This window comes from Acomys russatus, chromosome 7 (assembly GCF_903995435.1).
Source record: "Acomys russatus chromosome 7, mAcoRus1.1, whole genome shotgun sequence".
Taxonomy (NCBI): domain Eukaryota; kingdom Metazoa; phylum Chordata; class Mammalia; order Rodentia; family Muridae; genus Acomys; species Acomys russatus.
In genome coordinates this window covers 49,031,246-49,058,212 of record NC_067143.1, presented here as the reverse complement: position 1 = coordinate 49,058,212, position 26,967 = coordinate 49,031,246, and the positions used below count along the sequence as shown (strand labels likewise).

Here is a 26,967-nt window from a genome sequence, read left to right as displayed (position 1 = left end):
GAAAGATTGTAGGAGACAGAAAAGATGGAGGACATCAAGAAAACAAAGTACTCTAAGTCAACATGATCAAAGCTCATATGAACTCAGAAATTGGCACAGCATGCACAAGGTCTGCACCAGTCCTCCCTAGGTCCTCGGCGTATGCATCATGGCGTCCAGTTTAGTGTTTTTATGGGATTCCTGAGCATGCAAGTGAACAAATGGGTCTCTGTTTCTTGTGCCTTCTCTTGGGCTCTTTTCCATTTGTTTGTTTTATCCAATTTCAAGTATGTACTAGCTTTTGTTTTATCTTATTATGCTTTATTATTATTATTATCCCTTAGAAACCTGTTTGTTTTATATTAGAGAGGCAGAAAAGGTACAGATCCAGATAGAAGGGGAGGTGGGCTGGGGGCAATAGTCTTCAGCTATAATCCCAGCACTCTGGGAAGCAGAAGCAGGTGGATCGCTGCGAGTTTGAGGCCAGCCTGGTCTACAAAGTGAGTTCAGGACAGCCAAGGCTACACAAAGAAATCCTGTCTCAGAAAACAAAACAAAAAGAAGGGGAGCTGGGTAGGAACTGAAAGGGGTAGAGGGAGGGGACACCATAATCAGGATATTATATGAGGAAAAAAATTTTAGTTTCAGTAAGAGGAAAAAAGAAAAAGAAAACACTACCACAGTAGGTGGTGTGTGGTAGAACCAAACTGCAGTTCCAGCTGAGAATGTATTCTTGTTCTGAAGAAAAAAGGAGTCTGGCCACCTCCTGCTGCCTGTATCACAGAGACAGGCCTTGTACCCCATCACTTATTACTGGTCCCATGTTATCTGTTTCACTGTACTCTGTTGGATCAGAATCTGATCTGTTGCAATGATAAGCAGTCATTCATAATAACTTTCATTAGCTACTAGGTATGTGTGCATCAGGTTAATTTGTTGCCAAAATATATTTAATCCTATAACTTCTTTGTCTATCAGCTTTCAATGTCATTTAGAATACACTTGTGAAAACACTGAACTAATAGTAATAGTCTATGATTATGATTTTTGCATTTGAACTTTCATCTTCCTAAGCTTGGCATAGTCCTTTAAAGCCTTTTATTACTTCTATTCCAAATGATAGGGTTCTCTTTAAAGTCATTTGTCACCACCACACATGGTGGCATGCACCTTTAATCCCAGTACTTGAGAGGGAGGAGCAGGCAGATCTCTGTGAGTTCCAAGTCAGTTTGGTCTACATAATGAGTTCCTGGTCAGCCAGGCTCCGTAATGAGACTCGTCTCAAAATTATTCTCAACCACATCCAACAAAAGAGTCACAAAGCCTATGCACAGATCCATAAACACATACGTTACTAATAAAAGAAATAAATTTATGTAATTTTATTAAATTAAAACTAAAGATGATAGGGAAACACACAGAGACATAGACAGACAGACAGACAGACAGACACACACACACACACACACACACACACACACTTTACCTTGGGTGTAAAGGTGAAGTTCTGCGATGCTTGCTTTAAGATCTCAATTGCTTCCGTATAAGAGATGCTGGAGAAAATGTAAAAGTAGAGAAAGATTAATACAGTGGAACTATTCTACAGTAGGCCAGCTTATACTAGAAAAACAAAGCCAACTCCAATATAATCTGTGTGGTCGTGCATGAGTACAAGCAGTCAGGAATCTGGACTGAGCTACCCTTAGGAAAGTGGGACCTGCATGAAGAGAAGTGGCTGCTGAGTAAGCCCACGCCTGACCGCACGCAATGTGCACCAAAGCTGCCTCAGAAAGCAGCGTCTCGATATCCATGCCACACCAAAATTCTGCTAAAAGGTATGAAATATTGAGGCTCAAAGAGCAGAAGACTTTTCTGGAAGTTGTCGCTTATTATTTACTCATCGAGCAAACGTGTGTCACAGCCGCTAGATGCTAAGCAGCATTCTACGTACTGGAGACACTATAAAAACAAAAAGCTCCCGCCTTCTTGGAGCCAAGAGGTATGTGTGTGGGGAAGGGGGCAAAAATACATAAACAGGTAGAATTATAAGGAAAAATATAGTAAGAAAGGTGTCTAGGGAGCCATTTTAGAGAAGATGCTCAAGAAAGGACCCCCTGAGTTGGTGACATTTAAACAGAAACCTGCATCAGAAAATGAAAGAAAAAAAAAACAAAAAACAAAAAAACCCCCATGAACTGTGTATATCGCTGGGAGGAGTATAGTGGACAGAAAGAACACAAGCTCAGGGTCTGCTGTGTGGAACAGTTTGTCCCACTGAGGGAACAAAAAGGCCAGCGTGACTGGAGCACACAGAACAAGGGGGAAAGTCCCAGGGAATTCAGTAAGAACGGCCGTCGGATCATGAGCACTGCCTTGGGCCTTCATAATATATTCTAAGATGGCAGAGAAAGCTAGCATTGGTTTCTCAGTAAGAAACTCTTGTGTCTAACATGAAAAACACCACAGCATGTGCACACACCTAAAGGCTGAGGTGGGAGAAGTGCTTGAGCCCAGGAGTTCAAGGCTAGTCACAGCTACGAAGAGAGAGGTCGAAGGGAAGAGAGGAGGACCATGGGGGAAAGAAAGAAGGAAGAAAGGGAGGGAGGGAAAGAAGGGGAAGGAAAATAAAAGCACATAAATCTCCCGGCATGTTCCTCTCACGTTTTTATTTTTATGTTGTATTTATGAGCACCTGTGTGTATATGTGCACATCACATGTGTGCTGCTGCCCACGGAGGCCACAAGAAAGCGTTGGAACCTTTGGAACTGGGGTTACAGATGGCTGTGAGCCAGTATGTGTGTGCTGAGAATTGAACATGGGTCCTTGCGCTCTGAACTTCTGAGAAATCTTCCCAGCCTCTCCTCTCAAATATTCTATTCACTGTTTCCACTACTGCATACCCCTTTAGGAGATTATGAATAAATATGTAAATATTTATACCATCTATTTTAGTAAATGTCAGAGAACATGTCACATACACTTTTGTTTTACTCCAGACTGTACGCTACTGATCTTGTATTGTGATGAAAAACTTGTTTTATTAGGAAAGGTATCATGTAGCCAAGGAGCACTTCAAATATACTATGTAGCTGAAGGTGTCCCTGCACCCCCAGTCCTCCTGCCTCTATTTCCTGGCACTGGGATCACACGCATGCACCCCCACATACAGTTTTAGGTGATGCTGAGGGTTGGCCATGAGAGATAAGTTTCATGCTTGAGAGAGAAGTCCTCTACTGACTGAGCGACTTCATTTTTTGTTTTGTTTTTTGAGATAGGGTTTCTCAGTGTAGCCTTGGCTGTTCTAGAATTCAAAGATCCACCTTCCTCTGTCTCCCATGTGCTGGGATTAAAGATGAGCACCACTACTGACCAGCAAGAACTTCACTTTTTTAATTAAAAAATAAAATTCCAATTATAAATGTATATATATAAATATATGTGTATCTACTTTAACTAGTTACCCACTAATGGTATTTCAGATGTTTCCAATATTTTGCTACTATAAATCATGACTATACACACCTATCTAATGGATATGAGAAAATAGGATTATTAGATTAAAATTTGTAAGTTTTATGTATTCTCAGGTTACTGCCAAACTTAATGGCCTTCCTTTTCCGAGGTCATAAAAATGTACACAGACCAGTAGCACATGAACACACCAGTAACATATGAAAACATCAGTAGCATATGAACACACCAGTAGCATTTGAACACACCAGTAGTATATGAACACACAAGTAGAATATGAACACACTAGAAACATATGAATACACCAGTACCATATGAACAAATCAGTAGCACATGAGCACATCAGTAGCATTTGAACACACCAGTAGCACATGAACACACCAGTAGCATATGAACACACCAGTAGCACATGAACACACCAGTAGCACATGAACACACCAGTAGCATATGAACACACCAGTAGCGTATGAACATACTGGTTTTCTTGCAAATTGTAGGAAAATACAACAATAGCATTTTGAATGATTTAAAAAGAATCTACAAAACTTTCTGAAGGACCATCTACCCAGTTTAAACTTATGCTCTGAATTTCACACCTATACAAATTAACTGGAAAACGTCTTTACTGTACAAATATAGCCAGCTTCTCAAAGCCATGCTTTGAGTGACAGACTTTGTTCTAAAATGAACATTCTACTCAAATTACACTCTGTGCAATTTCTAAGTAAACAGTGGTGGCATTTGGTTGTAGGAGTAACAATAATTTAAGAGTTGACTATTGTACAGAATATGAGCAACTTGCCATAGATCCCTCATGTAAAATAAGAGGTTGCTCTGCTGACTTAGCTCCTGCTTTCAATGGCAGGACAGTATTTCTAACACTTGCATTTTCATTGTTTCGTCAGAATAAAAGAGAGAGGTGCTGAGTTCCTCTGACTCTTTAGTAATACTAATTGCTTCAACTGAATGAGAACACGTGATTACTTTTTGTAATGTTATAGAAACATTCAAAAATTGAGTATTTGTACATGTAAAATATTTTGTCTGCAGGTCTTTCCTTAGACGGTCTATTGTTCTAGTCCATCAATTACTTTGTAAGATCTACCAATTACGCTGAGCAATATTAAGAAGCAGTAGTTTTTATACAGTTGTTACGTTACTGTTTCATTATTCTTAGTATTTCTTCTGGGGACAACAGTCTCCTCCATTCTCCCCACCCCCACTCCCTCTTAATTAAAGCATGCCTTTCAAGTTCAGATTACAGCTCTGACACTGGGTACCCTGAATGGGCTTCTCAAAGCCTCTCTACTAAGGATGTTTCCTGATACCCATAAAAGAATATTTCTTTGCCTTTCCAGAAACTGTTTCCAAAGTGCTTGTGGAAAAAAAAAGGAAAGGCATTGTAATTTTTTTAGTTTGCTTTGGGGATCTAATCATACTAATTGCTAGTATAGGTACTCTAGAGGTGATATGGTAGATGTGTACGGCTTATTTGCAAATAGCATGTCGTTTTATACAGGGCCTCCACCATGCAGAATTTATTGTACATCGGGTTCTGGGAACAAATCTCCAGGAATACCCACGGATTACTGTATAAGGTATGAATTTTAGTATTACAAATCATAATTATATTATCTTGCTATGATTAATTTATTTAATGACATATAGGTTATCAACTATGAGCAGCAAAAATAATTAAGACACGGGTCTTGCTTCAAATCTGATATGATAAACACAGAGATACATAAACAAAACTTATAACTCAATGTGATACAGTAGCCAAATATGAGCAAAATTTAGAAAAATTATTATAATATCTACTTACATTAGGAAGTTGTTTTTTAGCATATGTTCTAGTCTGTCCTTGATAAGACAAAAGGGAACAAAATTTACATGTAATTATATTCATTATATATAATCAATATACCTAAAGAGCTATGTATTTGGCCGATCCACAAACTTACTACCTTCTGGCCAGGAGCTATGAATTTGTGACACAGTTCAACATCTTCAGGACAGTTGGCGAGAACCATCTTGGTGGTAGCCTTGAAGAGCTCCTCCATAACCTACGAGAAATGAGACACAATTGCTTGAGCAGCAGTTTTACACAAAAACCTTAAGGGCTTCAGAGTTTGAAAGACCTTCCGTTAGCTTCCAACAGCTAAAAAATCTATTAAGCTTGTTAATCCCTGAATGTTTTACAGCAACTCAGATCAATATTGGTATTGAAATGAGTTGTCAAATGAACAGCTATCATTGACTGGGTGTCTCTTTACATATTAATGAACTCACTTGCAGAACTAAGACAATCTTAGCATCTCATTGACAGGACTGTTGTGAGAATGATTTAAAATAAGCTGGGGTATTAGCTTAGTTCCTAGTGCAGAGAAATAAACATGCTATTAGATTTTGTGAAGAGAGAACTATTTGCAAAGTGGTTGGGTCAGTCAGTTGTAAAGAAAAGGAAACTTGAAAATTTGAGAAGCAACAACATGCATCTAAACAGTAATTGTATATATCTTTGTTTTTTTAAATATAAAAACAAATTAGTATATAAGAACTAAGGCTACCAAGAATATCCCTGTAAGACTCATAGGAGACATGTTTTCCTTAAAAGGAAGTAGCAACTAGAATGGAAAATATTTATGAAATATTTTATTTATTAGTTTACTTATTTATTTCTTTTGAGACAGGGTCTTACTATGTAGCCCTGGCTGGTCTGGAACTCACTATGTAGATCAGGTTGGTCTCGAACTCATAGAAAGTACTTGCATCATTAATGCTGCCACCACACCCAACTAAGAGTCTGAGTTTCTAAGTCACCAATAGTGTAAATTGCAACAACAGCTAATTTGGGGGGGATAGAAAAACAAGTAGAATCCAAAAATGAAATAAGAGCACAGAAAAGTTGAAGGGAATAGACAAAATGGAGTTAAAAGTTTCTAAGGACTTTATATTCTAAGAAGAGAGATAGTTCACTGTCTACGTAACATAAAAATGTAAACTATCAATATGAATAGGTGTGGTGGATGTAAACATGTTTTTGCTTTGATACCAAGTGTGGGATGTGAAACAGCCTTGTGTGAGGTATGTGGTGTTTCTCCACTGGAAACAGACTTGTGAGAGAACAAGTGATGTTTGTCCACTAGAAGAGGAACCGCCTCTTGTAGGGGCCTGGTCTTTGCCAACTGATAGACATCCTAGTATGGATTCTGAAAGGATGTGAGTGTGTGTGTGTGTGTGTGTGTGTGTGTGTGTGTGTGTGTGTGTATGTGTGTGTGCGCGCATGTGTGCGTGCGTGCATGTCCCCCAAACAAGAGGCAGGGCTCTTTGGTCTTGGCTGTTCATCACTCCACTTCGAGATGCTCCTAGAGAGAACAGCTCCAGAGAATGCTTTGAGGTTCCGGGTTCTGGCTGCTGCTCTGGGTTTTGGAGGCTGCAGTTGCAGTAACTTCTGCTGAACTGCTGGTTTGCTGTTTAACGGGGCTGCTGTGATCCTGCTGACCACACCAGCGGAATTGCTCCAAGGACCTGAGTTGAAAAAGATTTACTTATCCTGTTCGCATTAACCTCTTTTCTCTCCTATCTAGGGTAGGTGGGTTGGAAGGGAGGTGTAAGCATTAAAGAACCCCAAATAAAGTAGGTTTGAAAAAGTTCAAAGCCTACAAATAGGACTGGGAATATGGCTTCTTTAGGAGAGTGGTTGCCTGGCTCCCTAGCATTGCATAAACTGGGCAGTGTGGCAGTATGGCAGTGTGGTAGTGTGGTAGTGTGGCAGTGTGGCAGTGTGGCAGTGTGGTAGTGTGGCAGTATGGCAGTGTGGCAGTGTGGCAGTGTGGTAGTGTGGCAGTGTGGTAGTGTGGCAGTGTGGTAGTGTGGCAGTATGGCAGTGTGGTAGTGTGGCAGTGTGGCAGTATGGCAGTGTGGTAGTGTGGTAGTGTGGCAGTGTGGTAGTGTGGTAGTGTGGCAGTATGGCACTGTGGTAGTGTGGCAGTATGGCACTGTGGTAGTGTGGCAGTGTGGCAGTATGGCAGTGTGGTAGTGTGGCAGTGTGGCAGTGTGGTAGTGCGGCAGTATGGCAGTGTGGCAGTATGGCAGTGTGGTAGTGTGGCAGTGTGGTAATGTGGTAGTGTGGCAGTGTGGCAGTGTGGTAGTGCGGCAGTATGGCAGTGTGGCAGTATGGCAGTGTGGCAGTATGGCAGTATGGCAGTGTGGTAGTGTGGCAGTGTGGCAGTGTGGCAGTGTGGCAGTGTGGCAGTGTGGTAGTGTGGCAGTGTGGTAGTGTGGTAGTGTGGCAGTGTGGCAGTGTGGTAGTGCGGCAGTATGGCAGTGTGGCAGTATGGCAGTGTGGTAGTGTGGCAGTGTGGCAGTGTGGTAGTGTGGCAGTGTGGCAGTGTGGTAGTGTGGCAGTGTGGCAGTGTGGCAGTGTGGCAGTGTGGTAGTGTGGCAGTGTGGCAGTGTGGCAGTGTGGTAGTGTGGCAGTGTGGCAGTGTGGCAGTGTGGCAGTGTGGCAGTGTGGTAGTGTGGCAGTGTGGCAGTGTGGTAGTGTGGCAGTGTGGCAGTGTGGCAGTGTGGCAGGTAGTGTGGCAGTGTGGCAGTGTGGCAGTGTGGCAGTGTGGTAGTGTGGCAGTGTGGTAGTGTGGCAGTGTGGTAGTGTGGTAGTGCGGCAGTGTGGCAGCAGCACACATGTAACCCTAGTCCTAGGGAGGCTAAGGCAGGGTCAAGAGGGTCCATCTAGACTATCCAAGATCCTGCTTCAAAACACCAAGACCGTGAAAGCACCATACACAGAATGTGTACGTTCTAAAAGGAAAAGAGAGGCCGACCAAACCAGTGGGGAGGGAGTAGAGCCAGGGGCTTGAGAAAAGAGGAACAAACCAGTGGTTAAAGGTCCTGCACTTCCAGCCTGTCACCTTTCAACACAGCCATATGTGAGTGATTTACAAGGGTCACATCCTTAGTTACCAAGCAAAGCCCACACACATAGGAGGGAGAAGAGCAGCTGGAGGGCACGGTCCTTCCGTACCGTGAAGAACACAATCTTTGACCATCTGGGTTGTGTAACCGTTGTCTTATGAGCTACGGATTTAATTTGAAGATGGAAATCCCTGCCTTCCATCCCAAACTTTCACACTAAGTTCTATAAACACAGCTGATAAAACATAAACTACAGTGAGGGGTGAGTATAAGACTTTTGTTTTGTTGTTTTTGTTTTGCTTTTCTTTTTTTTTTTCCAAGACAGGGTTTCTCTGTGTAACCTTGGCTGTCCTGGACTCACTTTGTAGACCAGGTTGGCCTCGAACTCACAGAGATCCGCCTGCCTCTGCCTCCCGAGTGCTGGGATTAAAGGTGTGCACCACCACGCCTGGCTATATAAGACATTTTTTTTAATTACTAAAATTGTCTTTAATAATTAATTACTTATAATTCATGAATGAAATTTTTTTATTAACATTCAGAGTCAAAACTTAAATGGACTGGAAGAAAAAGAGGTTACTTTTTCTCCCTTCAGGAAAAAGATTTATATTCTAATTGAATCATTCAATAATATATGCTCTGAGTACTACTAGCAGAGTAACTTAAATAGCAAATCTGTCAGCACATTTGTACCATGGTACAGGTCAGAGGACAACTTTCAGAAGCTGGTTCTTGTTTCCCACTGTGGCTTCCTGGGAGTGCGCTGAGGTCATCAAGATTCCATGGCCAAGGGCGTTTGTCTACTCTGAGCCATCTGATTGTGCTTAGTTGTTGTTGGCTTCAGGAGTCAGCACTGAGACTCAAAACACTAGTCAGAGGTCTTCTTGTGCAGTTATGAAGGAAACTGCCTCAAAGGGGTCTTCCTTCTTTCCTTTTCTTTTCTTTTCTTTCTTTCTTTCTTTTGAGACAGGGTCTTTTTTTGTAGTTCTGGCAGTACTAGAGCTTGCTATGTAGACCAGGATGGCCACAAACACACAGAGCTCTTCTTACCTCTGCCTTCCAAGAGCTGGGATCAAAGTTGTATATGCTGCCATATCCTGTGAACTGTGGATACTTTTATTGTCTTAAGATTTTATTTTTATGGTAAGTCTTCTTTTGTCTTTTTAGAATCAGCCTCACTTTGTAGCTTAGGCTAGCCTGGATCTTATAATCCTCTCCTTCTGCCTCCCAAGTCAAGGACTGTAGATATGTGCTACCCTACCAATTCAAAATTGGAAAATTAATGTTCACTAAAGCTAAAACCCTTTTTCTCTGGGAATGGTAGTGCTAAGGGAGTTAAAAACAAACAAACAAACAAACAAACAAACAAAAAAAAAACCAAAAGAACAAGCTGTCAAAATTGGAAAAAATATTTACAAATTATATACCTGGAGAAAGATTTACATTTGAAAATGAAGAAATTTCAAAGTTCCACAACAAAGGGCCAGGTGTGGTGAAGCACACCTCTCCAGCATTCAGGAGGTAGACAGGAGCATAAGTCTTGAATTCAAGGCTATCAGAGCTACATGGTGATACCCTGCCTCAAAAATCCAAAACAGTCTTAGCTCAGCAACAAGAAAACAAACAAATCAACTAAAGAAATGAATGGCTAATAGGCAGATGCACAGATGTTTAACACAGAGAACCTCAAGAGACATGGGGGAAACACAGCAATCCCATGCTGATGCCTAGCTAACAGAATCACACGTGCTCATTCATTCTCTGTGTGACCGCGCGCGTGTGTGTGTGTTCGTGAGTGTGTATCTGTCTAGCTCTCTCACAGACCCACATACACAGCACATCCTTGACTAAGTACTGGTGATGAGCAGACAAACTGGTTTTTGCATATAAGTTGTAGGAATGCAACGTGGTGCAGTCACTTTGTATACCAGACAAATTCCTGAAAAAAGAAAAAATTAAACAGCAAACTCGGATCTCATCATCTCACTCCTGAGACCTTACCAAAGAGAGATGAAAACCATGTTCACACAGAACCTGCACTGAAAATTTATGGCAACTTTCTTCACTGCTTTCAAAGACTGGACCAAACCAAATGTTCTCCAGCATGAATGGCAAACGAGCCAACGGGAGAATTTGATATCTAGTACAGTAAGTTACAGAAGACAGAGTCAGCTATGCACACACTACTAAAGCTCACATGACAGTCTGCAAAGGGCAAATTACTTAAGAGAGACAGGGCAGATTAGCAGCTGGCGTGGGAGGAGTTAGAATGTAAGGCAGCAACAAGTTGGAGTTGTTTTGTAATAGCAAAATTGCTCTATATTTTGACTGCAGTCATAGTAACAGAGGTAGATACATGCCTTAAAACTTAAAAGTTTACATGAACATGATGCTAATAAAACAGACATAAATCAAAGCTGTCATGGGAAGCCACTGTGTGCTTCTCAGAGTGTCACTAGAATTGCCTTCTGTCCCAGACACATCTCTTCTGAAGCCACTGGACACACAACTACTCATCTCTTTAGCATTGTCTGACCTTGTTTATTACTCCCAGACTTATTTTGAAATGTAGATGAGATAATATGAGCAGAAGTATCTTAGAGTGGTAATGCTCTGGATAAAATGACTGCTGTTATGGTTCACATTAGTCTTGGACATTTATCATTAGTGCTTAAAATCCACCAGCTAAAATATCTTTAAATAACCTCAATAACACAGAATGAATGAGTGAGAGGAAAACAGAGAGTGGAATAATGATGCACTTCAAATATGTTTTAAATTTTGTTATTCATATTTTAAAAGGTTTATTTTTTATTTTACATGGGTGTTTTGTTTCTATGTATGACTATGTACCATATGTATTCCTGGTCCCTGAGAGGCCAGGAGAAGGCATCAGAATCCCTAGAACTGTAGTTAAAGATGGTTGTGAGCTGCCATGTGGGTGCTGAGAATCAAACCCAGCCCCCTCCGGAAGAGCAGCCAGTGTCTTAACCATAGAACCATGTCCAGCCCCTATGATTACATTTTATTGGTTAACTTTGTGATACCATGTTACTACTGTGAAGGTCAGTGGGAATCAGTTCTTCCTTCCACCCCATGGGTCCCAGGGGTCAAAGAGTCACCAGGCTTGGCAGCAATTATCTTTACCCACTGTATGGAAATCTAGAAATGAATTCTGTTTACATTTACCACAGTGGTATTTACTTATCCATTTCTCAATGTTCTTATGGGAAAAAAAACTTGAAGAAATATAAGTATTTTGCAATCCTGTCATATTGCCACATTACCATCACAACCTTTCCCTTTGGTATGCATGTTGAGGTAGTAGAAATGCAGGGTAAGCAGATATGGGGAAGTCTGAGAGTGGTTCCTTTCCCTCCCATGCTCTCAGTAACTAAGGGAAGAAAAAACACTGGGTGGTGGGCTCAAAAAAAGCTGCTTACAGAATGCATCTTGTCCTTTAAGACTCAGAGCCTATCTCCATACAGTTGGCAACAACATTCTGAACTAGATAATCCTTCAGGGGAAGAGAACTCATTCTGTGAATGACAGGATGGTGCACGGCATCTTTGTCTTTAGGCATCACATGCCGGCAGTAATCACTCTGCCCATTACTTCCTACTCCTTGTAGGGATGAGCAGAAATGTCCCACAGGTGATACTGATCTAAACAATCAGCAGAAGGCGTCACAATACATGGCCGACTACACTCTCTGGCAGTACTAATTGCTGATGGACTCTTCGGGAACTTCCAGCCCAAAGGCACTGTCTTACTCCAGGTTGTGCTTCTTTGTGGCTAGCTAACCGCATCAAACTAACTGGTCCATAGGGGGAAAAGTACAAAAGCCCTGCCCCCGCCCTCCGTTCTCCTAAGAAGTTATTTCTAGCTCCTAACTTCCTCATAGTAAAGGTAGCTATTTCTGTAAATGTACCACAGTTCAACTTTCCCCCTACTCAGATCCTTTCCTTACAAGAGGTGTTCTCAAGAGCATTCCTAAAGCCTCACACAGCAGGGACTGGCGGCAGCTGGGCAGGTGAGGACACGGGCTGTTCTTGCCTGAGTTTGATTCTTGGGAACTCACAAGGTTGTTCACAAACTGTCTGCAACTCTAGTTTCAGCAGCTCTCACACCCTATTCTGGCTTCTGCAGGCAACTTGCACATAGGTGGCGCATATACATACAAGTAAAACACTTATACACATAAAATAAAATAAATAAAATTTAAAACCAAAACTCTGGGGTGGAGAGATGGCTCAGTGGTTATTTACTGAAGACCAGAGTTCAGTTCCCAGCACCCAGGATGGATGCATTATCAACTACCTGCACCGCGAGCTCCAGGGCAGATCTAACACCTCTGGCCTGTTTGGGTATTCATTCTCATTCTCTCATTTCTTTCTTATTTCTCTCTGTCTCTGTCTCTTTCTCTCTTATACACAATTTCAGGAAAAGAAAGAAAGAAAGAAAGAAAGAAAGAAAGAAAGAAAGAAAGAAAGAAAGAGAAGGAAAAGAACTCTGGTGGCAAGAAACCCGTCACAGAGTTTACTAGAAAAGGACAGGGCCATATGGCCATGGCTCTATCCAACCTGTGGTGCCTATGCTTTAAAACGATCAATTACTTGGTGAATAAAAGAATAAGATATACAATGAGTAGAAAGTAAAGCTAACAAGAATTACTAAATTAGAGACAGTTATAAATACAAACTAAGAGACTGATTTTAATTATAAATTTAATTATAAAATTATAAATACAAACTAAGAGAGAGAATTTAAAATAGTAACAGTTAATTATTTCTGGGTAATTACTAAGTATCAATCAGACAGACAGACATACACACACCTCTGGGTAATTCTCAACTGCTCCATGAAGCAGGAATTAAGGCATACTAATTAAAGAGATTGCTATTTTTTTCCACCCCCATGAATCTCTATAATGCAGAAGCACAATAACGTCAGGGATTCTTGAAAACGACAAACTGTATACCTACCTGCATAAGATCGTGCAGGCTTTCAACAAAAGAAATTTCTGCTTCAACCATGTAAAATTCAGCCAGGTGTCTCCGGCTCTGAGAATTCTCAGCTCGGAATGTTGGCCCAAAGGTAAATACTTGGGTAAAAGCTCTGCAATTCAAGATTAAGAACATAAAAATAGGATACACATGCGTCATTGTAAGTATTTAAATACCCTCAGCTCTCAAGAAAAAAAAAATGTTTTGCATCTATGCTGGGCCCACAAACCCACACGTATTAGCTGCTCTGCTTCTCTAGTGGGGGATAATAATAGTTTCATTTAAAAAATGTTACATTTATAGAAACTATCATATCCCAAAGGAATCTGCAACTGCTTTATAAACCCTATGGTTTTCTAAATATAGAAATATAACCACTTCTGGGTGCACTCTACTGCAGCTGCCTTAAACAGTAGCAACTACATTTCAGAGCAATCAAGAATAAAGTAAAGGAAAAATTCCACAGCCCAAGCAACAGGATTGAGTTAATAACAACGAAAACTAAAATTCCATGTGGATAAGGTATGTTTAACTTATTTTTAAAACACACACACACACACACACACACACACTCACACACACACACACACACACACTCACACACACACACTCACACACACACACTCACACACACACTCACACACACACACACTCACACACACACACACACACTCACACACACACTCACACACACACACACACACTCACTCACGTCATAAACATGTAACACCCCCAGTAGACAAAGGTTATTAAATGCAAATCTCAGTACCAGGTATAGGATGCCTCCCTATGAGCTGGTGATCAAAGGGGACCCCAGAGGCCCCCAGAACAACACAGGTTATTGCCACTGCTTTTGGTTGCCCACCACAATTAGTCTGTAAGACCCTATGGTCAAAGACATAGCACACTTTAGTTGCAAGGACACAGAGAAATCAAGCTGGAACTGACTTGAAAACTTCGTCCTTGATAACTAGTTTTCACAGTGCTAGGTGATGCTGTGTGAGCCACGGGGAGGGGGCGGTTTGGGGGGGGGGCAGGGAGCATCGGTGGTCTTGCTCAGCACTGGACCCTGAATGTTTAATACAGATCTGCTAGGCAAGATGTGACCAACCCCTGGCACAACAGTGGTATGAAGGCCATGGGAGTAACCAAATGTTTTCTGACTGGATCTCAGGCCTACTCCACAGGAATCAATTCATGCCTTGTACTGTAAACCGAAGGTCATAGACCCTAAGAGGGAACCTACTATTATTGCTTTGCTAAATAAACATGTTGTTAAATCACTTCCTAAATCTTTATGTTTACACCCAACGATTAGTGCGCTATTTTTAATCTCTACCAGAAAAGCCCCGTTTTTCTGCTGTGGGCCATATACAGAGACTTATAACTAGTCAAAGCGCTCAGAATAAGTGACTGTTGAGTGCTCATTCCTGAGTGGGACAACTCAACCAGAAGGCTTAGGGGTCATTAAAGATGTGGCAAGAATTTAAGAGCCAGATGATAGAAAGGAATGCTGTAAATTTCTGTCTAGCTATGGTCAAGATCAGCAGGCAAAACAATTGAGATGTAATATGAATAAATTAATTAAAAATATATATATAAAATAAAAATAAAATATAATTTTTAAAAAAGGATCAGCAGGCAATACTAGTTGGACTCACTGACAGTGAGAGTAAGAGAGAATAAGAGAGAGAATAAGAGAGAGGGGGGGATATGTTGGGGGTCTTCCTCAAAAGAGTGAGGTGAGAGTTAGATGTGGGTATGATAAAGACATACTATTACATGTATGAAACTGTCAAAGAATAAATAAAAGATAATCTAAGAATAATAACCATTCATTAAGGCCTGCTTAAATCTTTTACAACTTGTATCTTTTACATTTATTTATTTTTATTTTATGTGCATTGGTGTTTTGCCTGTATATATGTCTGTATGAGGGTGTCAAATCTTGGGAGTTACAACTGCCACATGGGCCTGGAAATTGAACTCAGATCTTCTAGAAGAGCAGTCAGTGTTCTGAACCGCTGAGCCATCTCTCCAGCCTCCGCCTGTATATTTTAATTAACAATAAATTTGGAGTTAGGAAAGGTTTTTGAAGAATTATCTACTGCCTCAATTTAAAAAAGGAACACAACTATTTATTTTTAAGTTTATCTGTCTATCTATTCACTTTCTCTATCTATCTATCTATCTATCTATCTATCTATCTATCTATCTATCTATCATCTCTATCCACTTTACATCCTGATAGTAACCCCATCCCTCCTCACGTCCAGTCCCTCCCTCTCTCTGTCCCCTATTCTTCAGAAAAGGGGACCCCCTTTCCCATCCACCCCAGCTTATCAAGTTGTATCAGGACTGAGCAGGAACACAACTACTTAAATGGGGGAGTTCCCTGATTTTTAAATTCTTCCTAGAAGTAGATGCTGCGCCTTCATTCTTTAATCTGTATAGTTTCCCTTATATTCATTCAAGGCATATAAATTAAGGATGAATATTTCTTGAGAATTTAATCTTATATTTTGTTTTTGCAACAAATGGTTTAAGGACCGCTTATCTGTGATCTTGGACTTACTTTGTTATGGTCAGTACACTCACTGTAGAAAATATTTGAATTTAGAAATACATGCCAAATTTCCTCAAAGGTTTTTGGGGAAATTAAAAGTATAATAATTGTAATAGAGGCCTACAATGTTTTTTCGTTCTCTCAAAGGCCTTTTCAGTTGGTCAGAAGCTTAGAAATGTACATTTCACGGAAAAGTAAAGAGAAAAAAAATTTTTTTTAGTTACCTCTCTACCACGATTCAGATTCAGACCTGCCTACTGGAATGTTCCTAAGAGGACTAAACCTACCATGTGCAAGACGAACAATCCTCAGTTTAAAAATGTTTCCCCAGCTCTGCTAATCTATTAGTCACTACAGCAGACTTCCCTTCCTCCACCCCTTACTGGCCACAGGCCCACTACCATTTTGATTACAAAATTTACTTGTTTACACTTTGCAAAAACACTCTGAAATCTAGTGACTCATCTTCCCAGTAGCTGCCAGTGTTAAACCCTTGTCTTTTGCTTAGAAAATACGTGTTCTTTTGTTTTGTTCCTACTGTTTGAGACAGGTCTCCTTATGCAGCCCAAGCTGGCACTGAACTCTCAAACACCTAAGCACAGCCTCCCAAGTGATGAGATCATAGGCATGTATCAAGCATGCCCAATAAATACTTTCTGAGTAGTGTTGGCTTTCTGTTTTCCTGATTCCAAACTGCTATGAGTTCTTAAAAGTCAAATCTGACTATGTCAGTAGTCTTTAAAAATCTTCAACAACTCTATCTCCAGAAGGATAAATGTAAGCTCCTATTCTCTCCCCACGCAGCTTTTTTTCTCCAGCTCTCTGAAGGCCTCTCCTTACCTCATACGTCCCTGAGCCTTACGTCTCTGTGTAGAATATTCTCTCTTCCACCCCTGCTCTTCTCTAAGTACAAATTCCCATGAAACCTTCAAAAATTGCCCTAAATATAATTTCATTTTTGAAAATGTATCATCCGTCCCCCAAATTATTTCCCTCCTATTACTATAACACTTTATTCATATATTATTATATAAAGTGTCTTACTTTGATACGTAATTAGTTTTTAAAAATCCCCCTCTCCCACAGCAAGCTATGAAAATTTCCAGAACACGAATCATGTTTTATTCATGTTTGCGTCTCCAGTGCCTAGTTAAAACAGGTGCTCACAGTGAATGAATGAGCACTAATGATGATGACAGGCTTCCTTGGCATCAGCTGGAGAGGCACACATCCTTATGCAGAAACGTGACAAAGAGCAACAACACTCAGATGCTTTTTCAGGCTGCTTAGTACCTAAACTGGATCCTGAAATAGGTATCTAAAATTGGGTCAAATAATGTTCCAAGCATCTATCCAAACTGTAAAAGCTGAGTTTCCAGTTTAGGGCTATGCTCTCTGGGACAGGATGCCAATAGTATCCACTTTTTAAAACCAGTAATTCTGTAAGTCTTACAAGGATACATTGTACAAACACAAATGTTAACATTCCAGTGTATCTTAGTGAACATTTCATAAATTCACAGGCAGGAAAGCTGAAATTTACTTTGGAAGTTCTGAAACATAAGTTTGTTACTCAAAAGATACATGCTATTTATGTTAAAGAATTAGGTACAAACAACCCTGATTTTAAACCAGAACTCCAAATGCAAATCACAAGGGTAACTGCCTCTTGCGTGGCAATTCTGTGTAGGACGCTATGGAATGGGTAGTGGTGGTTGTTTATTTATTTATCTGAGGTAAGGACTTATATATCCTAGCTTGGCCTCAGATTTCTTATGTAGTTGAGCCTTGGTATGGATTTCTACAGTATTTTGCAGTAATTTTGTTTCTGAATCCACATGAAAACATTCACTTTAACTTATTCCTTTTTTCCCCTGCCTTCCACAGCCATGAAGCCATTTGCTTAAAAACTGCTTCCTTCTCTGTAACCAAGCTGCTTTTTGGTTACATCAAGTATAGCAAAGCTTAAACCAACCAACATTTAAATAAAACCAAAGAACAAGGACAATTTCTAAAATAAGGTACAAAACCAAGTGAAAGGCCAGCATACCTCTGAGAAGAGGCCAGCAGAAAACACTTAGCACTAAAAACCATTATCATGCCAAATTATGGGGGGATGAGAACTCTGTAAGGGCAGCCATGAGCTTAGAGTAGACGTTTACGATAACAAAGTACATCCAATACACACCAATCCAGGTAGCTGTAAAAATGGCTTCTGGGGGAGAAAAAGTAAAATTACAGACAGTTCTACAAAGGTTACTCTCTCATGTGGACTTTTCAGAAGCCCTCAAGTTGCTAAGTAGTTTCATAGTTAGAAAGAAAACAGGATTTTATTCTTTAGCTGGAGAACTTAATCAGCATGAGACAGGCCAGTCAACACCCCTAATAATCTCCAACCTCCACACCACCCTCTCCTGTCAGTTCAGTACATGTTCACTGACCTGCAGTGAAATCACAGGCAGCTTTACATTGGCCTTTAAAACAGGCATTGCTAAGTGTTTCCCCCACCTCTGAAAGCGACTGGTAACTGCACCACTCCAAAAGCACCTCATCTCACCCGTCTGGTTAACAGTTGGATGAGAGAAAGTGACTGCCAGCTGCCCGCTGCCTGCCTGAATATGTGGCAACTGTGGAAGTTAAGATAAGAAAGTAGAAAATCAAGGCCTGCCTGATCTACAGAGCAAGTTTAAGGGTAGCCAGGGCAACTTATTGAGTCTAAAATAAAAAGTTAGAAAAAAAATGCATGAGGACCCAAGTTCAATTTTCAGCACTGCAAAAAGATAATCTATTTTACTATCTTGTGTCCAGAGCATTATCAATGCTATAATGTATTTTGTCATTCATTATTGATGCATACCTAAGAGAAGATTCCAGACACTTCTTTTTCAGTTTTCTCCAATTATTTTATCTTGCACGTGTAGAAGGTATAAAGTATAGCCCCATCATTTCAACATGCCAGACAATTTAAGGAAAGACTGCTTTTCTGGGGCTAGAGAGATGGCTCAGTGGTTCTTCCAGAGGACCCAGTTTCAATTCCCAGCACCCACAGGGCAGCTCACAACTGTCTGAAACTCTAGTTTCAGGAGTTCCGACACCCTCATACAGACATACAGATAGGTAAAACACCAACACATATAAAATAAAAATAAATAAATTATATTAAAAACACATTTTTAAAAAGACTCCTTTCTAGAACCTAAAAGCTCTTCTATACCATCACTGTTACATATCAAAGTTGTATGGGCCAGCGTGGAGGCATAGGCCTGAGTTTCATCCCCAGAGAGCCAACACCCATAACCTGTCCTCTGCATGTGTGTGTGCACATGCATTGTACAAATACGGACATATGCACAATAAATAAATGTCACAAAAAGATTCACTTTTTAACATATCTTTAATATTTTACTTGGAACAACATTTGAGACCCAGGCAAAGTTTTTTTGTTTGTTTGTTTTTTGTTTTTCGAGACAGGGTTTCTCTGTGTAGCCTTGGCCATCCTGGACTCACTTTGTAGACCAGGCTGGCCTCGAACTCACAGCGATCCGCCTGCCTCTGCCTCCCGAGTGCTGTTTAATCATACAGTGAGGAACAACACACTGCTGGCAACAACACTGCTGCCAAGAGCTGTGGTGCTAACTCCTCTCTGACATGGATTAAAAAGGACATCCCAGTAAAAGGACCCCAGGGCTCTTATGTAACAGACAGCAAAGAGCAGGCCAGTGCAAGGAGATTGGTGAGGGACGAGGTCAAGGTGGTGGCAAGAACACGAAGCACTTCCCTGCACACCATGATAAAGGATAAATGCTCTTACTGCTACTCTAAACATTCCATTTGTCTGAAATAGCTAACACCGTATTCTCTGGGTTTTTCTCCTACTTATCTGGCCTCTGTTCCTGCCTCTTTTACCATGCTACTAATTTTATCTGTTTATTAAATGCTAACATTCACCAGAGCTTAGTCCTGAACGTCACCTTCTTTGCAGTACTGACACTGAAACTTAGGGCTGCTAGCATATTAGGTAAATACTCTATCCCAGCCCTAGACTTTCTTTTCTCACTCTGCCTTGATCTTCCTCAGCCAACAATTTCAGTTAATTACCTACAATTGACAATCCTACACTTTTTGTACGAGTCTTTTCTCTAAGGTCCAGATGCATGTACCCATCCACTTCATCGAATATTTCTTATTTTTTTTTATAAAATTGTGTTAATATACGAAGATCTATATCAATGTAACATTTTTTGCATATTAATGTTCTTCGCTCTCAAATTAGATTCATTAATCTGTCCTTTTACTTATCAATCCAATAACTGACCCCTTTAAAATAATAACAAACATATATTACCCACAGAATGGCCCAAAACCATCCATCCCCCCATGGAAATGGGATGCAGTTTTCTTAAATTGCTTCCGGCTGATTTGGAATGTAGTTTTTCTTTTTGGATGCCCAAGAAAATTGGAGAATTGTCCAGTCTTAGGAAAGCCAGCTGTAAATTTTGCTGTCCAATCTCTGCGTGCTGCGAAAGTTCAGAGCTTAACTGAAGTCCTGACTGAAATAGTCTGTGGTGCTGGACAACCTAGATAGTCTTGAAACTGTGCTGGATGCAGATTTTTGAGGAAACAATTATTGAGATTGTCTATGAGGTAGGGATCACCTGGGCTACTTGTCTTGTTTAGAAAATTTTTTAATCAATAAATCATTATTTAATCTATTTTGGGGAGATATTATATTCCCCTTTTCTTTTATGACCATCTTTAAAAAGTTATTGTTAGGTCTTTTCATAATTGTTTGACCTATAGGATTACAAGTTGTATCTGTGACAGGTTTTATGTCATAGTGTCTAAAAAAGTACTTGCTGAAGCACCATCAGCCATAATTTGTAAAGGCATCTCTGAGACAGTCACCACCTTAGAATCATGCTCTCCAGAATTTAGGGCAAAAGCCTACTGGAATTCTGAATATGAAACTATGCCATGGTACATATATTTCAGTTCTCCAAACTCTGTAAAATAGAGCATATAAGCCATTGTATGGCCTTATTCCAAGGCAACACCAAGTAGAATCTGTATTTCTGCTTTAGCATATAGACCTGTATCCGCAGTTGAATCTTGACAACACACACACACAATATCCAGTCTGACAGTGTTGTTGGCCTATAGCTAGCATCTCAATGGGCTGCCATTTTGCAATTTCTTCAACCCTTTGTGTACTTTTTTCATGTGGAATTACCTCTTTTGGTGTTACTGTAAGTTCCAGATTAGATTTCTTTGAAGATTCTCTATTTTGATTCAAAGATTTTTCCAACCCCTGTTCTAATTTTAGCATCTAACTTCTCAGTCTCTTTTTTTCTCCAAGTCTGTCTAATTCTGATCTTTCCCAAAGACAATAAAACAGAGCTAAACCATCACTGAAAAAATATTTGTATGCTAAGAGAACCAAACTCAAATGGAGTCCAGAAGCCCCGTGTCACTGTGTCTTCCTCCATTTTCAACACAAAATATTCTTCTTTGCTCTCTAAACCTCTTCCTAAGGACTTTACTTTCTTAGACCCAGCTTTTTTCTTCTAGACCTTACCAGCTCAGATGCCTGAGTCTTTTCTCAGTCTGGCTCTGGCTCATGCTCACAAGGCTTTTCTGCATCTATCATTGGGTCTTGACTCCTCCTGGCTCTGGGAAGTTACTATGTCTAGCAGTGTTTGCTCCTCTGGCCAGCAAGAGCCCCTTCTCAAAGAGGCTTTCCTGCTTTGGCCAGGAAAGTCTGGCTTTTAGGAGCTCGCTTGTTTTAAAGAGCCACTTTTACCTCTTAGCAAGAGTTTCCTAAAAGAACTGCCTCTCTGGGGTTTGTATCAGTTTTTGTTTTTCTGCAGTGGCTGCAGGCCTTCCTGCTCTGTGGGGAGTCTAATCAGGAAACTGTGGCCACTCTCTTAATGAACAAAACTAAGAAACTGCTCTGTAGTTTTACTTTCTATGTAAGTCCAGCCCCACTTGGTATGCTAAAATGTAAATATCATTTTTACAACATAGTGTTTCTCTCTCTGTGTGTGTGTGTGTGTGTGTGTGTGTGTGTGTGTGTGTGTGTGTGTGTGCGTGTGTTTCAAGACAGGGTTTCTTTGTGTAGCCTTGGCTGTCCTGAAAACTTGCTTTGTAGACCAAGTGCCCTTGAACTCACAGAGAATCTGCCTGCCTCTGCCTCCCAAGTGCTGGGATTAAAGGTGTGTATTATTTTAGCAATCTTCACGGCATAAGAACTGAGCAGTTATTACACACTGGAGATACTTGCACTTTGTAGCTTTCTGAGCTCTCTCCTGGACATCTGTGCCTGGCTCAATCCCCTCTTCTAACTCCTCCTCCTCTGGCTGGCAGGAAGTCCAGCCCTATTCTCTCCCCTGCTCAGCCATGGGCTGTAAACTGCTTTATTGGCTTATCAGGGGACAACTGGGGAGCAGTGTTTACACAACATTGAGAGTTTCCGAACAAGGATTATAACCAGATTATGGGAGGGGGGGTTTAAACAGAAATCAGCATTTGAATTACACAATAACCTTATAGCTACAATTTCCGTTGTTAAAAACTTAACTCATTCCAAGTTCACACTTTGTCTTCAGTATTCTCCAACCATCCAGGTCAATCCTAATAATCTTCAATTACACCATGAACTGCTATTTACAGTGCCTTGTAAAATATAAAATTTACATACAGTATAGTGGTCATTTAACACTCATTTCTATGATATTTCAAAAATATGATATTTCAAAAATTGTGACAGGTTACATTTTTATTTTAATGTTTTAAATATTTTTATGTGTATGCGTATTTTACCTGCATGTATGTCTGTGCACCACGGGTATGCTTGGTACTAAGGAAGTCAGAATATGGCATTGGAGTCCCTGTGACTGCTACCGTGTAGGTGCTGGGAATTGAACCCAGGTCCTCTGGAAGAATAGCCAGTGCTCTTCACCACTGAGCCATCTCTCCAGCCCCCACCCCAGTTTTTTGTTTTATATTTAATAGATTTCACTATATGTTGTTTATTATGGTATCTCTCAGTCCTTGGTTATTTGTCAGATAAACAACATAACTTTCCATGAAATATCCTAACCTCTCTCAAGAGAACTTTGAAACAGCACTGAGAGGGAATGACGGCCGAAGAGCAAGACGGTAAGCCAACTACTCAGAACTTCCGCTCCTTTCTGAAACAGTTATTCTTAGAGACATTAGAAGACAATAGGGTTAATATTAAAAGTCACATTCATACTGGGTGCACACCTTTAATCCAGCACTTAGGAGGCAGAGGCAGTCGGATCTCTCTCTGTGCATTCGAGGCCAGCCTGGTTTACAAAGTGAGTCCATGAAAGCCAGGGGATCTGTTACACAGAGAAACCCTGTCTCGAAAAACAAAACAAACAAACAAACAAAAACAAAAAAACAAAAAAAGAAGCACATCCACAGTTGTTTCTGACTTGCCTTTTTCCCACCAGGATTATCCGTCATCTCCAAGACCAACATTTCCAGCTCCTCACAGTTGCTTTTTTCCGCTTACCCAAAGCCCTTCTTATAGTCCTATTGGTTAATTGGGACATCTTTGCCTTCCATTTTAGGACACAAGAAAGTGGTCAGACCAGGCTGGGGAGATGGCATAGTGTTCTACAAGAACAAGGGCTGAATTCTGATCTCAGCACCATGTAAAAGCTGGCTTTGGTGGTGCATGTCTGTAACCCCAGGGCTGGGGTGTAAGACAAAGGGACAGGAAAACAGGCAGATATCCTGAGCCACACTAGCCAATCAGAAAGTTCTAGGTTCAGTGACAGACCCGTCTCAATAGGTAGAAAGCAACAATGGAAGACACCCAAAGTTGACTTCCAGTTTCTAGAAAGACAAACACACACACACACACACACACACACACACACACACACACACACACACACACCTGTGTATCTATCTCAAAAATTTAGATTTGTGGCTACACAATATTTAGAGACCAGAAAAAGAGTCAGAGTGAACAAGGCAATGCAGAAAATAAAAGTGGCAAAATTGTAACAAAAGTACCAGTATCAGAGCCCAAAGAACCCACCAGGCCACCGTGAAGCCATCAGCCTCTGACTCACCTTTCTCCGCATTGCTCATGTAATTCAACATATGCCAGGTACTTACATCTGTGCAGCCACTCAAGGCAAGAGAAACCTACACACTGTACGTGACATAAGTGTTTTATATAGGGCCAGTCACAGCCACCACCCACACACGGGCATTCAAATTTAAATTTAGCTATAATCAAATAAAACTAACAAAAATTTAGTTCCTTGAAATATGGCGGTCCAGGTCTATCACTGCAGTAAGTCTGTCTAGCATAGAAATAGACTTGAAATCTCAGCAAAGCAAGATGACGATCAACCAAGGAGGGAAAAAAAAAAAAATGCATGTTCAGACACCGGGTAACAGAGTGTGGGACTGTCAGGCAGACCTTCTGAATCCGCTCCCGGGTCCAGACTGGACTGCTCTGTTGTGTTCCTGTAGTCTCTGGCCCTCCATGCCAGACCTCGGGCTCCCTCCCCCTCTCTATCTACTGCTTTACAGAGCACACATCTGACATCTTTGTGCGTCTGATAGAATGGCTGTCTTTCAGTGAAGGTACCCGGGGATGATTTAGTCAAGCATGTTTGCAGCTTTGGTTAACTGTTCAAGCCCTGAGCCGCCTTGTTCACATCTCTGACAACGACAGTGGACCCACAGTTCTCCAAAGACCCTGGCTCTCCAGTAAGGAACACTCAGAAGAGAAAAGATGAAGCAGACAGCACTTGTACTTTCTGACTTGGCTTTCCTTTGCACAACATGAAGAAACATTTTTGTAAATGCTATGTTTTGGCACTACAACTATTCCTGGGACTAGGGATATAGCTCGGTTGATAGGATGCTCCCCTTAAATGCAGAAAAGCTCTGGGTTTGATCCTTAGCACCATGTAACATCAGATGTTGTTGTACAAACTGTAATCTCAGAGCACTGGAGGTGCAAGCAAGACCAGGAGTTCAAGGTCATCCCTGGCTAGACTACGAGTTCAAGGATAACCTGGGCTATGAGATACTGCCTCAAGCAAACAAACAAACAGCCAATAAGCAAAACTCCCAAATGATATGGGTCTTGTTATAATTTACTAGAAAGGTAAAGACTCTGAGTTGAACTACTTGATTATCTTGAAATCTTCAAGTTATACTCAGACTTTTACAGCTGTGTATCCAATAGCATTATTTTCAAATCAAATATATAGTCAGGTTAAAAGAGGTAAGCATGGGAGACCCGCTGTGTGACAATCGTGAAGTGGTGTCTACCAGAGCTAATTTTTTTTTTTTTTATTTTTGGCTAAAGTTCCTGTCAGTGTCCTGAAGTAGAACAAAGGAAGAAAAGCCAGAACTAATCAGCTGAAAAGCTAAGTAAAATTAAGAACTAAATGTTCCAGAAATGAAAACTAGTGTCAATAAAGGACTTCTGAAGAACAAGAACCTTTCTATCATGACTCATGTGCTAAGTCTACAGTTTAAGTGTGAAATCAGGCTTGCATACTCTCCTCACTGTGAAGATGTATGCAACTCCACATCTGCGTGTCTAGTCTAGCCACTGTTTCAAATGGCAAAACACCATGGTTCGTTCGTTCTTTCTTTCTTTCTTTGATCCAATATATCATAGGAGATACACTAGGTGGTAATGTCTAGAAAAATGGAGACAAGATTAGCCAATATCTGTGCAAACTTCTTTGTTATTAGCTTTTGCTCACGGGAGAGAGCCTAGAGGTCAGAAGGCATTGGCATCTTCTCATGGTTGTGAGCCTCCATGTGGGTGTTGAGAATAAATTGGAACCCTCTAAAAGAACAGCAAATATTCTTAGCCACTGAACCATCTCTCTAGCCCCTTTGTTTTATATTAAAGAAAGCTTACTAATATTTTCTTGTATTTCGAGTTAGGCCTACCAGGCTGTTTATTAAATAATTACCTCAAATCAAATATAATACTAGTGTTTAGATATCCAACCTGCTCCAATCCCTCCTTAAGTCCGCCACGTAGATTTCAGTTAAATAAAATATACACAAAATAAAATAAAAATTAAATAAAATGCACATAAACAAGTCAATGAGTCATGTAATTTATATACTGTATACAAAAAATTAAGTTTTGATTTTTAAAAAACACAGCAAAAGATTTAAATTAACACAAACAGGAATTTATACTTACGTGAAAATGATAAATAAAAATTTATTTTTATGTATTAGATATACTTCAATATTTCAGTATATTGACAGAATAATATTCTGAGCTTTTAAAGGGGATTTTTATTTTTTAATTATGGGTGAGTGTGTCTGTGTGTGCACGTGCATGTGAGAGCTGGTATGCATAGAGGCCAGCAGTGCTGGGCCCCCGAGCTGCAGTCATAGGCAGTCTAATCTGCTCTCAGTCCTCCAGCTGAGCTCTGATGTGGCACTCAGGCTTCCGGAGGCATCTGAGCTCTATGTCTTAATCCATCCCTTCATTCCAGGCACTGGTCAGGCTCAACATGGCCTGTCTGTTGCGTTCTGGGAGCAGGCAGACTCTCTTGCTTCCTGCAAACTCCTGTTTTATTCTGTTGTAAAACAACTTGAAAATTACCTGTCAGCTGTGTCTCCTCCTGGTCTCACTACTTGAGCTAATTCCTTGTGTCAACCTATCATCCAGAGAGGTCCCAGCTGTCAATACTGCCACCAGCGGAGCAGCCAACAAGTCAGTGCCCACACTGTGATAAATGCTTGGCTTTGCATGGCACTCAGTTAATTCTCACAACAGCTCTAAAAGGCAGTTGTTATAATTTGTTTTTATAGATTGTAAAGTGGAGGCCCAGACACTAAGCTTACAGTGTAAGTATGTAACGACAGAATTCCCCTAACTCTCTCCTACTGCATCAGTTTCAGCTAACCGTCCGTTTATTTGGTTGACAGGGCCATTGCTTTTTTGGCAGGGTTATCCTAGGATCCTAGTAGCCCTCTCCACACTCATTATCCTC

General features: G+C 40.6%; 1 protein-coding gene across 1 annotated transcript in view; it reads right to left on the bottom strand.

Moving 5' to 3' along the window:
• Positions 1-26,967, bottom strand: part of Nars2 (asparaginyl-tRNA synthetase 2, mitochondrial) — a 102,767-nt gene that overhangs the window by 28,433 nt on the left and 47,367 nt on the right. The window contains exons 7-10 of the mRNA XM_051148960.1: positions 13,354-13,486; positions 5,419-5,517; positions 5,277-5,314; positions 1,466-1,532 (exon numbers count right to left, since the gene is read on the bottom strand). Coding sequence (XP_051004917.1) covers positions 1,466-1,532; positions 5,277-5,314; positions 5,419-5,517; positions 13,354-13,486 — 337 coding nt within the window. The remainder of the gene's footprint in view (positions 1-1,465; positions 1,533-5,276; positions 5,315-5,418; positions 5,518-13,353; positions 13,487-26,967) is intronic.